Source organism: Falco biarmicus, chromosome 3 (assembly GCF_023638135.1).
Source record: "Falco biarmicus isolate bFalBia1 chromosome 3, bFalBia1.pri, whole genome shotgun sequence".
Classification (NCBI taxonomy): Eukaryota; Metazoa; Chordata; class Aves; order Falconiformes; family Falconidae; genus Falco; species Falco biarmicus.
The window spans coordinates 57325192-57340542 of record NC_079290.1 but is presented as its reverse complement, the minus strand read 5'-3'; the positions used below and the strand labels follow the sequence as shown (position 1 = coordinate 57340542).

The 15351-nt window shown below is 41.3% G+C and overlaps 1 protein-coding gene across 1 annotated transcript in view; it reads left to right on the top strand.

Annotated features, from left to right (window-relative positions):
- COLEC12 (collectin subfamily member 12) overlaps positions 1–15351 on the top strand; it is a 102124-nt gene that overhangs the window by 83161 nt on the left and 3612 nt on the right. The window contains exons 4-9 of the mRNA XM_056331872.1: positions 4901–4999; positions 7794–8840; positions 10410–10898; positions 11333–11469; positions 12230–12339; positions 14053–14198. Of these exons, the coding sequence (XP_056187847.1) occupies positions 4901–4999; positions 7794–8840; positions 10410–10898; positions 11333–11469; positions 12230–12339; positions 14053–14198 (2028 nt within the window). The remainder of the gene's footprint in view (positions 1–4900; positions 5000–7793; positions 8841–10409; positions 10899–11332; positions 11470–12229; positions 12340–14052; positions 14199–15351) is intronic.

The following is a 15351-nucleotide window of genomic DNA, read 5'->3' as shown; positions in this document are numbered from 1 at the left end:
TCTTGGTGACCACGGCTCCACCACCCACTGACTTGGTGACTGCTCCACTTGAATGCCAAGGGGAAGAGGCATACACTAGAGTAAAGTTCTGTATAGTCCAGGGTATCCGTTTTGTAACACCAAGCAGCAAATAGTCGTATGTCAGGTATTAGTTTTGCTCTTTGTACCTGCAGCTTAAAAGCTTTGTCTCCACGGTGCCTAAGCTCTAATTTGTAAGGAAAACATGAGTAAGACAAAACCCCAGCTGACGGTCCATATTCAAAGGAATTATTGCAGTATTTTTTATCATTGGGAAGGAGCTGGACCTTAAAGGAGGAACAAAACTCAACATTTTATAGACCCCTTGAACTCTTCTCTCTACATCAGAGTTTGGCTTGTATTTTTGATTGCAACATGACACTAAAAGAAGGCATTCTGCTGGCATTGGGGATTCTTTCAGTCTCTTAGCTAAGTTTCCATTAGATTTGCCTCCCACACTTAGGTTTATAAAGCCCAAAACTACTTTTAAAACTTTCATTTCTTACATGGTATTTTGATATCCTTTGTGATTTAAAATATTAAAACTACTAATCAGTGGATTAAATATGGCAGGCAAAAAAATAACTCAATGGGAGGCAAAGTCAACATAGAACAAACCTCCAAACTGGTGGTAAAAATTGCATAGTATGTTGAAGAAACCTGAAACCAAAACATGAATTAAACATCAAGGTCACGAAGGAATAGCAAGCCAGGTTTACTATTAGTTTGCTTTGAGAAAACATGAAATTATTGTTAAAGACATTTATAAAGCAATCTGTAATTTTTTACACATACTTTCTTAAACTAAATGCAGTATGCAAAGCTGTAGTTTTTCTGATACCAAGCAGTGTTGAATTATCCTATTGAAGGTGAATGCTTTTCCTGTGACTCACTCCAGTGAGGGAAGCATGTTCTCAGCTTGAATTTCTGGTAGTTCTTATTATCTGGTCAGTCCTTGTTTATAAGTTTCTTCACTAATGCCCACCATGACATTCATCTACTTCTTTTATCTGTCTCCCAGACAGAGTTTGCCTGCCATTGCCTAGGGCCAGCATCTCCTGATGAGATGGCACATTTTGTCCCTGCTTCTGAAATAGTGGCTGAGACGCAGACAGTCCTCACTGTTCCAGTCAGCAACTGCTTGAAAATTTGACCTCTTTTGGACTGTCATTACCACATTTTCCACAGTGACCTTGTCAGAAAGTGAGATGACAATATAGAGAGATCTGACCAAGCTGAGAATTAAGGTGAAGCTATCCCAGAAGCAAGCTTAAGGCAAAGACAGACTTTGCATTTTTGAGAGCAGCAGAGTGGCCTTCATAAGGGATATTACAGCTAATCTGCCTGTTTTGCCTTTGCCTTTTACTGGAGAAGATTGGAAGCGGCTGTTCAAGCCTGAGACACTCCCCAGAGGTTGGCTGCTGAGAGTGCTCCACATGCTCACCTACCGCTGAAGGCTCCATCTAGAGATGGTGGTGGGAGCTACTGCCAGGGAAGGAAAGGCGTTCACAGTAACAGGACATCCATCTATATAACCCATTTTGACCTCAAGAGCAGCAAAAACTACTTTGGCCACAGCTCTCTACTTACTCTTCCTAGAGTTCATCCTTTCCACTTGCGGGGCAGTAGCAAGAAAGTAAATAAGCTACAGATAGCTTGTGGAAGGAGTTTGGGCAGGACATCAAGTCCCCCAGGCCCACAGTTTGTTTGACTGTGGAGGCTGAGATCCTGCCCTTGTATAAAGCAAATGTATGTGTTGATTTGTCTATGAGATGACAAAGTTCAATTTAACCTGCATCGCTGGGAATCCTTAAGCTAACCCTGTATTCACGTTTGCAAAGACCTTTACTGTTTCTGCTGCTGGATCTGGGTGGTTTGAACTTGACTCTGGTTCTCTCTCCTCTACACTTCACACACAACAGGACTGACTTGCCCTCTGAGGGGAAACAGAATTAAAATAAAGGAAATAGCTTGCCTGATATAGCTAATTCTGCACTTCACATCAGTTAATCTGGGTAAGTCGTTGCCAGTTTAGTGTCAAATAGCCAAAAGTATATACCTTCTATATTTGAAAGCAGACTTCTCTTTCCAGCTTCTCTAAAACAGCATCTTCCAGCTAAGTGTTTGGCTTCCAGTTACGCACTGAAATGAAAAACTGTTACTCTCTGTAGGAGACAAGCTGCTGGGGACTGAAAGACCTTTTAACAGTGCTCATTAGTGATCTTTCAGACACAGTCCAGGCACAGTCTTCCCCACATATCATGGCCAATTGTCAATAATACCATTAAGGCTTCTGATTAAAGTCCTGCTTCAATAAGTTTTTGGGGTGTTCCACATAAAGAATGTCCATAGCTACTGTCCAGCTTTGGTCTTTTTATTGTGGGGTGGTGTTTTTTTTTTTTTTTACTTTTGGCAATGAAAATATCATACACTGTGTATCTTTAATTCCACCCAATCTCATCTAACTGCCAGTACAGGCTACTACGTATTGATAGGATTTCTACTGTTTTCATTTGCTTTGGACTTTTCAGGGGAATATTTTAGCCCAAGTTTCCAGTGTTAGATTTCATTCAACCATGAAAATACTCTTGTTGTTATAGGACAGTATAAAATCTCAGTTTTACAAAATTCAGATCTGAAGTACAAACTGGCATTCATTTGAGCAGCAAAAGGAAGAAACTACATTTTCCTTTCATTATTGATAATATATATTCATTTGCCAACTCCAAGTGTATTTGTATGACTGGAGAAAACAGGTGAATATTACACTAAATCTGAATTAACAAGACCCATAGGTGATGTGACATTGCCAGTCAAGGCAAATGTCCAGCACTAACACTTGAAGTGGGCCTGCTTTTTAAATCCAGATGCTTTCACAAGGTCCTCTCTAAGTGCCCAGAGTGAGCCAAGTCCTTCACAGTGACCATCCAGAAACAAATCAGACCACAGACTGAACAAGGAGCTACCTAGAGCTAGCCAGAAGGAAAAGCCAGGTATGGCCCCCACACTCACTGCATGTGATGTGTAGGTGTATACATTCATCAGTGGAGTGTCAAAAGTAACTTTTGTTACTTTTGTAACTTTTGTTACTTGCAGTAACAGACTGCAAATGTTACAAAAAAAGGACCTTTGCTGGTCTGGGCTCCAGCCTGGAAGACAGTTGGGCAGGACAAACAGAGTCAACTCTGGATTCATTTAGGAAAAATGGCATACAGCATTCTGACAAGTAATGTTAATGAGCAGAAGAACCAGTGAAAAATTAGTACTATACTGGGGGGAGAAATGCTTTCTAAAGCAGAAGGTATTGGGCAATGGTTACCCTGAAAAAGCAAAGCTATTATTGTAGCCTGGATCTGCTGTTGAGCAAGCAGTTTGCCATCATCTGAAATACAGAAAGCCATACTCTGACTCCATCTGTGCACACACAGTAAAGTCCCTGTTTTGCTGGCTTGTTAGCAGTATAGAAAGGAGCAGACAGGTAATTCACCAAAGGGTGTCTGGTCTCTCTGAAAACCTTGAGACTTTTTCCCTGTTGTAGCTCCATTCACCTCAGTGCAGCTGCACCAGAGATAATCTTGGTCTGCTTTTTCTCCTGTTGGTTTTTAGGAAGCAATAGAGGCCTGCTGTGCAGCTGTGGCACCCAGAGTCAGAAAAACAAGGGCAAAAGTTAATAAAAAAGGAGCACTTGGTGGACTACACTTCAAAGGTCTGGGATTCCTGTAGTTGCTCATGAGCAGCAAAAGATCCCCTGAATTTCCGCTTCTAGTAAAAACCCAAATCTTTACATAGCAACAACTTCTATGAGGCTATTTCCTAGCTGCAGATTATCTCACAGACAGAAAGAGTAGCAGTCTCAAGACAGGGGAAGCACCTTGTTTCTTCTGTTTGAAAGCAGAATCTGGCACAATAAGTTGTGTAGCCTCTCTTACAGTTTGTTCAGATCCATTCTGTTCCCAGTGTAGCAAAAGGGCTAAACAATCTCGTGATGAAAAGAACTTTCTGCCCCTGGCTGTGGCTTGAATGCAAAAGCCTATTAGACAAGGTTTGGTATGGAACTTGGAGGCTGCCTCTAACTTTGCAAACATTTCATTTTTTGACACTGGAAACCACCTCAGGTACTTTATTTATTGCTCTGCTTTTTCTGTCTCCGTATTGCATCAAACAATCAGATCGTCTCAGTGACAAGAAAACTACCCAGACATCACAACATACAGACCACATCAGCCATAAATCTGACCTTGCTAAATGACCATTCTTTCAATGTTAATGAGGCAGAATGGTTTCAGGACTGTTTTGAGTGATCTGAACCATTATCAAGATGTTTAAAAGTCGATCCTCAAAACATCTAGTAATTATATCTTCAAACTGCTATCTCAGCCCAAAGTTTGCTGTCCAGGTGGCAATTGCTAATGATCAAAAGGCACATGAAAAAGAAGTGTTCTTTTTAAGGATAAGTGACTCATAGCAAAATAAGGGGAAGTCTTCTCTCATGCCTCTGAGCATTTAGCAATCAGTCTGCCTTTGCCACACAGCACTGTGCTTGGAGCATGGAAATACTGTTAAAAGGACTTGGTTCATGAGGAAAACCCACAGAGAGGGGGTTCCTTATTCAGGTGAGAGATTCCTCATGAGCAAAGAAATGTTTGTCGACTGTTGGCAGACTGAAGAACCGGAAGAATGCTGGGTCCCACCAGCAGATAAGAGCTCATCCTTCCAACATTCCACAGAGCAACAGCAGAGTGCAGTGGCAAATGAAGCAATTTTAAGGTGGTTTCTTTTTTTGATGGCAATGGTGCTGGTTTTGTTTGCTTTCTTGTTTACTAGACTTTTTTCATAATTTCACTTTTCTTCTTACCATAACATACTGTTCTCTTTCCCCTAGTTGTAGAAAAAATGGACAACGTGACAGGTGGTCTGGAAACATCCCACAGAAGATATACAGAAAAGCTTACAGAGGTGGAGAGTGATCTGAAGAAACTAGGTAATCTACACACAAGCAAAGCCCCTTTGTATTATGGCTTTGGAGTGTTCTACTGGCAGATAGTAGCAGGAAATTTGTCTGAAAAATCTGTGGCTGTGACAAGGTACAGCATTTCTATTCCAGTTTTTCAAGTACTTGGGAAAGCTCTTAAAAATAGTTAAGATCATCTCTACTCAGGTCAGCATTTTAAGCATACTTCAATATTTACGGTTCCCACTGAAGTCACTCTGAAATCATTTATACTAAAACAGACACTTAAAGGTTGTCTTCACGAATAGTCTTCTCTGAGGTAGAGATGTAAAACATAGCAGAAGCTGTTGCACAGCACAAGAGGTTCTACATAAAATGGTATCTTGTCACCCAGTCATCTTGATGCTGTTTTAGCAATTAAGATTCAAAACTGAAGGCCATCTGAAGGGGCTCACAAACAATCAGATGTTCAAAACTCATGTCTGAGGCAAGTTGATTCCTTCCATAAAATGTTTCCTAATCATCTGAGGGAATACAGGACACAAGGTTGTTACGAGTTCGGGTCTCCCAAGTGCTATCACAGGTTTCAATTTGCAGGAAGATGGACAAAAATCATAGATAAGGATTCTACTCACTATGTGTACATTTTTACCTTTCTTCCTTGTCTGCAAAGGAAACAGCCTTTATTTCCAATTTATGTATGCATAGACATATTTTATAGAATTTGTATTTTTATATATATTAATATACACATACATGCATGTGCTTCTTGAAATAAGTGGTTTGGCTTCATAAAACATATATTGAGATGTGTAATTCTAGGAAAAATTGCTTGCAGCTTGATCATAATTTTTTACAACTTTTTCCCCTCAAAAAATAGCTGGATTCTGAAGTAATTGCGCACTGCATTTAGTTCAAAGACAGGGTAATTCAGTAGCATGTACTTTTACTGGTACATGTACAGAAGTAAATGTTACACCTTAAAGTGCATGCAACCTTTTGGGTTGTATTTGGGTTATTATATTATGCTGATTAAATTTTCACAAATTGGAGCACCTTTGATTCATTCACACCCACACATTTTTACATGCTGCTGGACGGATGGCCAGTGAGATGCTCAGGACCATCAGTTCCCATTTAAGTGGACTTGCCATGGAGGAGGTTAAGAAAGTTATGAGGCAATGTGTGGGAAGCGTAAAGGTAAGAGAACTGCTGTAGGACCAGAAAGAAAACAATCTGTGAGGAATGAAAGACAGGCTTTCAGAGATTAGCTGTATGTGGACTGGCAGTTGTCAGAGCTGGGTAAGAACACAATAGAGTTTGAGCTATAACCAAGAGGTAAACATACGAGTCAGAACTGAGAAGATACTGGAGTGAGGTAAGTGGCGGTGAGAGGAACTGTGCTTGGGAAGATGTCCATCCCTGAAAGAGTCCATAAACACTTTCAGACTGAAGTCTCACAAGCCACCATTTGATGTTCGCCATCATGACTCATTCAGACACACCAGAAGAAACCTCCATACATAGCTGTATTCACTGTAGTTTATGAAAAGCATCCTGCTCTCTCTTGGAGTCATCGGAAATGATGGACTTCAGACTGCATAATTCATAAATTTAGCTACACTTAGATGAGGACAAAAATATATGGGCTATGTGTAGGAGAGGGAAGTGACTGAGATCAAGAAGGGGAATCTTCCCTGAAAGCGAGTGTTGACTGCTTATTTCCTTGGTTTCTATGTCCTGGCTGATGACTGTGCAGCCTCAAAAGCTTAATCATACACAGACAAGCTTCCAGAAGTATTCTGTGGGGCAGTATATGCAAGAGCAGAGATGCTCATTGTTAGAAGAATGAAGGCAGTGGGTTGATTGGCACTTGATGGTATGCAGCTGTGGCCTTGCCTCAGCGGCAGTGGGTTGATTGACATGGATGATGTGCAGCTGTAGCTCGTTCTGCTAAGTGGTTAAATAGCCTTGAGGAGCGTGGGAGGGGGGTTGGATGGAGGAGGAGTGGTGTGGTCTGGCTGCTGGAGGAAGGAGGTGCAGCACAGAAAGTAGTATCTGAAGATGGTAAAAGCCTTGTTGCAGCCTACTAGTTTGTTTGTGCTGCAACAGCTCCTCAAAGATTAAAGGTTTTGCCTTTCTCAAACTCAGAACATGAGGAAACAATAACAGCAAAATAAATGTAATTAAAAGCAATTGTAATATAGCGGAGAGAAAACCAGAAATATATCATATCCTGTCATATCTGGAGTAGCCTGCTGGCAAAGCTTATGTCTCTAACCCAGATTGATTGAAAATAGGTATTAGAACTTTTTCAAAACTAAACTTTAAAAAACTGGAACTATATGTACTAAATCATAATGAAGATATCCCACCTACGAGGAAAGCAGCAAGAAAGTATGAACAGCTAAAATTTACTTCTGAGCTTTCAGCAAAATCCAGTTGTAACTTCAAAACTTAAATTTACTGATACCTCTTTAATATTTTGGATTCTGTTTACCATCCAGTTTTTATTCAGAATATAGCACTACTTGACTGTGTATATTCATCCATTTCTAATGATAGTTTTTTCTGTATATGACAACAGAATCACCATTTTGTTGTTCTCAGCAGGACACAAGGTTATAATTGATTTCTCTTTGATTTTTTTTCTCAGTCTAGTAGCAGAATTTGCTTAGTAGTTTCTTTTTTCTGGAACAGATAGTATAGAAGTATATTGATAAAACATTTTGACAGTCTGACTGTACTTAAAATACACTGTGCTTTTTTATACTGTGTTTTAAAAAACTTATCCTAAATACTTTAATTTTTTTCTGTACAACAGATGACCAAGCTGGACAAAAAGCCATGAATACTAACACTGAACTCTCCAGCTTCAGATCTGACATTCTAGCTCTTCGTCAGCAGCTTCATGACATTGCAGAGAAAACTACCAGAAACAAAGATACACTGGAGAAGCTGCAAGAGTCTGAAAATGTATTAGATGATAGACAGAGCCAAATGAGAAGTGCCTTAGATAGTAACTCTTTCATGATCATCAGTGTCAATAAGACTCTTCAAGCATATACTGGCTATATCAACAATCTTCAACAAGACACAACTAATATCCAAACAAACTTGCAAAACCAAGTGCATTCTCATAATGTGGTCATCATGAACCTGAACAACTTAAACCTGACACAAATACAGCAAAGAAATCTTATCAGTGTCCTGCAGAAGTCAATGGAAGATACAAGCTTGGCTATTCTAAGAATCAAGAATGACTTTCAAAATCTGCAGCAGGTTGTCCTTCAAGCCCGGAAGGACACTGACTGGCTTAAGGAGAAAGTACAAAATTTACAGACTTTGGCTGCCAACAACTCAGCATTGGCAAAAGCTAACAATGATACACTTGAAGACATGAACAATCAGCTCAGCTCCTTCAGTGGACAAGTGGAAAACATCACCACAATTGCCCAAGCCAACGAACAAAATCTGAAGGATCTCCAGGAACAGCATAAAGAATATGAAAACAGAACTTCTGCCAAATTCAACCAGCTAGAAGAGAGGTTCCAGGTCTTCGAAACTGATATAGTCAATATCATTAGCAACATCAGCTACACTGCTCATCATCTACGGACACTGACTAGCAATCTCAATGAGGTCAGGACAACTTGTACAGACACCTTAAGTAAACATTCGGATGAGCTTATTTTTATGAACAGCACACTAGCCAATGTTCGCTTAGACTCTGCATCTCTCAAGATGCAACAGGATTTGATGAGGTCAAGGTTAGACGTTGAAGTTGCTAATTTGTCGGTAATCATGGAAGAAATGAAGCTGGTAGATTCCAAACATGGCCAGCTCATCAAGAACTTCACTATACTACAAGGTATGCAGCTTCCATAATGATGCCTATAATAGTCTATTTTTAAAAATATATACATATATATATATATAATATGATATAATATAATATGATTAATATATAATATAATATGATATCATAGAATAGAATTAATGTAATATATTTAATTAATATATGTAATTTAATACATATATTAAATGCCAAATTCCTGCTTGCGTTACTTCTTTAGTTCTATGGAGGTTAGTGCATGCTGGTACAGAGTCCTGGGGTTTCCCACTATCTAATCCTAAACTTTGGAAATGTAAACGTAGCTGGAATTTTCCTTACTAATTATCCTATGCCTTCTTTACATAGCTAGAATTGGGATATTATGAAAGAAGGTTCTGACTTAGCAAAATTTTATTCTGACTGACTGACTAGATCTGCTTTTGATTTAGTTTCTAAAATAAGCTGGTGAAGGTGTGGAACCTCAAGAAACCAATCCCTGCTAAAGAGGAAATGGCTAAAAAATATACGTTGGACTATTCCCAGAAAGGTCCACCCTTACTGAAAAACAAGTTGCTATTTCACTTTAAGCCAGTTGTTAGTCTGCCAGAAAACATCCCACTTTGCTTAATTTTTAATCCTGGGATACTATATTTTCTCCAGAAACAAATAGCATCAAGTTTAGGAAGTTTGTCCCAGCCAAGTATTATCCCAAATGAGAACACTCATATTTCCAACCTGATGTGAACCAGTTAGGTCTAAAACTCTAATCACAAATATAAATCCATTGCTCCAAATAAACTAAGGCTGAATTAGAGGCAAGATTACATGTCAGTTACATTGACCTTTCTCATTTCAACCAGGCCTAAATGACACCAGTTTAGGTATTTATCTCTGGAGGAGTTTAAATGATGTAGATTGGTAGAAGGGGTGGGGGTGCGTGGTATTGGCAAAGCATTTGCTCATCTGTGATCAAAAACCAGAATTATTTTGTTGTTTATTGCTGTCAAAATACTGCCATTTCCTATCATGGGTATTGTTCTCTTTCTTGTTATGGCCAGCCAGTTAGCAACTAGTACTTCTGTTCTTTTTCACAGTCAGCCTATTGCTCGCTAGCCATCATTTTGTCTCTTTTTTGACAATCCATTATTGACAGAGCAGCAAACAGGGTCATTGCAGGAGAGAGTCCAGTAGTCTAAGAGCAGAGGGATGTGGCTAGAAGGAAAAGGGAGCATAGCAGCGTAAGGGAATGGGAGCATCAACATGCAGGATCGGTGCATCAACAGTATGGAGTGTGTCTTGCAGGGACTGGCGCCTTGGCTTGTCACCTGGGACACGGTATCACTGTCCAGTTCACAGGACAAGGTGCACTGGATTATTTTCTTCTGTATCCTGTATTTCATGAAGACTGAGGAAAGAGCAATGGTGTATAACACCTGAGAGGAAAACGTACTTTTACACACACTGCTCAAAGTAGCTGTTAGCCCGGTTTTCACAGTGCTGAATATCCAGTGTTGCTGGTCTGAGATATATTAAACAGGACCCCACGTGGGCATTTTGTTTTGTGTTCTGTCCGTATTCCCACTTTGCATGCTTGCCTTGTTTCAGGCCCTCCTGGTCCAAGGGGACCTAAAGGTGACAGAGGCCCTCAAGGCCCTCTTGGCCCTGCTGGCCTAAAAGGACAAAAAGGAGAGAAAGGGGAGCCCGGACCACCAGGACCTGCAGGTGAGAAGGGCCCACCTGGGCCAGCTGGGCCACCAGGAGAAAAAGGAGGGAAAGGTTCAAGAGGATCGCCTGGCTCCAAAGGTCAGAGAGGTTCTCCTGGCAAGACGGGTCTGCCTGGACCAAGTGGAGACCCAGGGCCACCAGGTCCACAAGGCAAAGATGGTCCACCTGGGCTACAAGGCCCACCAGGATTTCAAGGCCTGCAAGGAACTGTGGGAGAGCCAGGGGTACCAGGACCTCGAGGACTACCTGGGCTACCCGGAGTCCCTGGGCTGCCTGGCCCAAAGGGCCCACCTGGCCCACCAGGGCCTCCAGGGCCGGGGATGCCGATGGCACTACAAAGTGAACCTACGTCGGTGCCGGAGGCTAATGGTAAGCTATCAACACACCGCATGCATCATTTACCGAGATACAAATGTATGTAGTGGAGGGTGCTCACCACTTAGTTACTGGTTCAGATAAACCTCTGCTACCTTAGACTAAATCTCTGTGATTTATCACAAAGAGCCCTGTTAAGTGAAGCCATACCTGTTGGTCTTCCTCCTGATGCCTGAAGCTGATTTAAGTTAATGTTTACAGCTAAAGAAAAGGCACCATTAGTATAATAAGTAATCCCCTTGACTACCCAGTTTAGCCTTGATATCACAGAGTCAGGATCCTAATAAGTAAATTCCTGAACTGTATGTAAATACTTTAGGTGGAAGCATGTATGGGATCATCCGCTTATTATTGGCCCTACGCAGAAAGGTATCACTGGCCTGTTGAGTTATCAGTAACTGGCTTAACACAAAAAATTCACATCACAGGTTGTTCTCCTCATTGGAAGAACTATACAGAAAAGTGCTACTACTTTTCAATTGAAAGAGAAATTTTTGAAGAGGCAAAGTTATTCTGTGAAGAGAAGGCATCACGCTTGGTCATCATAAACAACAAAGAGGAGCAGGTAATTACCTTGTCTTTCTGTTTTTCAAGGAGAGTGTTTAAAGTTATGTGACATGTAGAAGCCACAAAGCAAGTGGGAAGCTGAGAGCATCATGGTTTTGTCTAGTGAAGTAGACATAGTGTTTGATTCCAGTTAGCATGTTGTCACCCTCTGCCTGCACAGCAACTTCTCCATGTGCAGAAGGGCAGTGTGAGCAGAGCTGGTGCTGTCCCTGGAGGTGGTGGGCACAGAGCAGCCAGAAAGGCTGGTGAGAATTACAAGAGTTTAAAACCTTTAAAGAGTCCATTATGCCTTGAATACTGTCTAAAATGTGTTTTTTGCAGTGGTGAATTTAATTTAATTTTAATTTGTCCGATTTCATACATGCAGCCTAAGACTACTGCGACCAAAAAATATTTTTAATCTATACTTTTACTACTGCTCAATGCAATTATTCGGTGGCTACAGTAGCAGTGGGGATGTCAAGATACAGCTGCTTACTCTGGGGTCTTTTCAGTTTGTATCTATAAGACATTGGTTGTGACTTTATGTCACCCTAATTTTCATGCCTAGCTCGCTCTACCTACCTCACATGCAAACACTGTGATGGATTCTAGTGTGGATGAAAGGTCACAAGGCCAACTCCTGAAACATGTTGTCAGCTTAGAAAAATTTCTCTGGCCCTTCCTATTCTGATAACAAAGATGCTCATGAAACCAGAGTAGCTTATTGGCTCCAAAGATGGTTGTGTTTGTTATGGACTAAGATCTTTCCTCCACAGCAATGGATAAAAAGACAGATTTTGGGGAAAGGCAGCTTCTGGATTGGACTAACGGATTCAGAGAAGGAAAATGAATGGAGATGGCTGGATGGATCCTTACCAGTTTACACGTACGTAAATAAAAAACAATTATGTTTATTTTCTGCAGATGCTGACACTCTTGCTGACACTTCTAAAAGCAGCACCTAGAAATTATCCAATGGATCCAGGAGGTTGTAGGTGCCAATGAAATCATTTGTTACTGAGGGTGCTGTTGAACTGGTTTTTTCTCTTCTCCTTCTCTATGCACAAGGCTTTCTTTCCTTGCCAGGAAGAAAACTGAATGCTGAATGAAAGAATCGCATAACTGCACAGCACAGTGTTTCTTGCCAAAACATTTGCTCCTGACTTTTATTACAAAGTTGAGATGGAAAGCACAGACAGTTTTGCTGTCTTGGTTTGAACTTTCCTTATTTGCATTACAACTGGCTATAAATAGAGTGCTCGTTCTGATAAAAAATGACCAGCCATTAGATAAAGCCCAAATCTGAGTGGAAAACATTAAACATAAGGAAAATGCATGAAATGAGGGTGTCTACACTTTGGCCAGTTGAGAACTGAATTGGCAGCTTTCCAGGAATCCTGGGGCTACACCTAATTTGTCCTAAATGGAACAGATTGCAACCACCCAATTTTTTAATACTGAGGAGTGGACTAAAGAGTTTATAGAGCTGAGCATGCTGTACTCCAGAAAAACAGGCATCAGTCAGTCAGATGTTACGAAATGGTTATCTATGATCTCATTGGCGTTCATTTTGATGAGAAACATGGAAAAAGTCCATGGCATTTCAAATGAGCTGTAATATTTTTCCTGTTTTGTCCCTCCCTATTTTCATCTTTCTTTCTCTTTACGGCAGCACTGTGACTGATTCTCACTTCAGTCACTGCTTTCAATAGGTTTCCACTACACTGGTTTTAGGTGCCCTGTTGTAACCTCAGAGCTGTCAGTTACTGGTTTTCTAAGTATTTCATTACTTCTGGAAAGCTGTGTGTCCTCCAGGTGCCTTGTCAGATGTTCTCTGTCAGGCAGGCGAGTTTTTTAGCTGAGCATAGACTGTATCAGCCAGCAATCACAAGCTCCCTTCAATAACCTGTGTCTTCAGCAAAATGGAGCTTTGAAATCCTGAGGTTGGAAGCATTTCTTACTTGTTAAACAAAAACAGGATGAGGAAGCACTTGCTGCAAGCTTTTTACATGCTGTGTTAAGTTTCACCATCAAAGCTAACGATCTCAAAAGATCGTTTTATATATATATACTCTTCATACTTTCCTTCTAAGTCCAAAAATTCACTTCCCATCCAAGCACGGGTCCATAAATCACACAAATCTTTGCAGTTCCTCCCAAGAGGCCTGCCTCAGTGCAGTCGGAGGGCTGAGCACCTTTGCGGTGGGCAGCGGCAGGGTGCTGCTACCTTGGCAGCACTTGTGAGCCTGTGGGCTCTTCTCAGTCCCATCTGCCGGCAGGAATGCAGTGTACAGGCTTTGCAGGTTTCGGGCAACGCACGTGGAGCATGGAGCACTCCCACTGTATGCGCATGTACATTCAGAAACTAAAAGTTCATTGGTCTAATTTTAGGTCTCTGAGTTTTGGCAGCCCAAGGCCGAATAGATTCCCTTCTCTGTAATACATCTGTTTTCCATTTTCAGCAAGTCATGTATTGTTTGTTTCAATGTGTATTTCCCGTTCAGAACAGATCTCATGATGTTTTTGTTAATTTCTTGTGGTGAAAAGCTGTCACGTGTGCTGTGTTGTGCAATCATATCTCTTGCTTTTTGGTTGAAAGAAACTGGAAAACCGGGCAACCTGATAACTGGAGTCATGGGCATGGGCCAGGGGAAGATTGCGCTGGGCTGATCTATGCTGGGCTCTGGAATGACTTCTACTGTGAAGATGTTAACAATTTCATTTGTGAAAAAGACATGGACAAAGGTAAGCAATGTGTTTGGTTTGATTATTTCACCCTACCCATAATAAATATTCCACAGCTAGAGGGGAGGACATCCAGGCTAGATGATATGGCAGTGCCTTTTTGAGGAAGAGGGGGAATCATGCAGAGCCCTTCTACCCAGACCCAGCCCAATATGCGCTTTTCTAATACTCTGCACGATACAGATGCAGGTTTACTGCACTCAGAAAGAGCAGCCTCTTAGCTGGCTGTAGTCATGGCATGCTCTGCATCTTGACCACCTCCTGTAGACTTTAAACATGCCTAAAATTTCAGGCATGATTTGGTATGTGCTCCATGCCCTGGCCACACTAGAAGCTATTTTTATAGACTCAGTGGCCACACAAGGGGAAAAAGCTGGCCTCGGGATGGCTCAGGGACCAGCCTTCAAAAACCAAGACAACTCTCTTTTGAGAGTTTGTGCAACAGGAGGAACTTGGTGACTGCTAAGGAGGTCTTAAAATTCCCACTGCTGCCAGATGTCCCATAGGGCTGAGAGGCCAGGTTCACAGGCCGTAAGCAACTCATCTGTTGCAGTTGGAGTGAAGGACTCATAAACTGCCAATGTGGCCCAGCAGTCACCCAGATGATTGCCTTGGGGCATATCTTTCTGGTTATACAGGAATTTCTGCAATGGCAGAGGGCAGGTGGTTCACAAAGCTGCTTAGAGCCCAGGCCCACCATCACAGAGCTAGGTGGTTGTGTTCATGGTGGGGTTCTGCCTAAAACATTACCTCCTCCATACAACCTGTTTAAACGTTGCTTTGCCAAGAGTGCCTGGCTGCTCCAGTGGCAAACCTGTAAGCTGAATTTCAGTGAAGGCAGATGAAAATATCAGCTAGAGCAAAAGTAAATCCCATCCACAGAAATGCCCCCTAAACCAAAACAAAACAAAGTGCTGAACAAGCTTTCTGTGTGTAGAACTCTGTCTGGATGTCCAGAGTAAAGGACCGTGTGTAAGTAACAAAGTAATTTGCCCTTGTTTTCCTGCATACATTTTTTATTTTAGGAAAACTGCATGGTTTACAAATATTTATCCTCCAGGATCAGAATATGAGTCCACTTAATTTTTTTCCATACCTTGATCTCTGTATGTTTTCTTTTTGGAAATGCATTTAATCTTCACAGGCTCTTTGT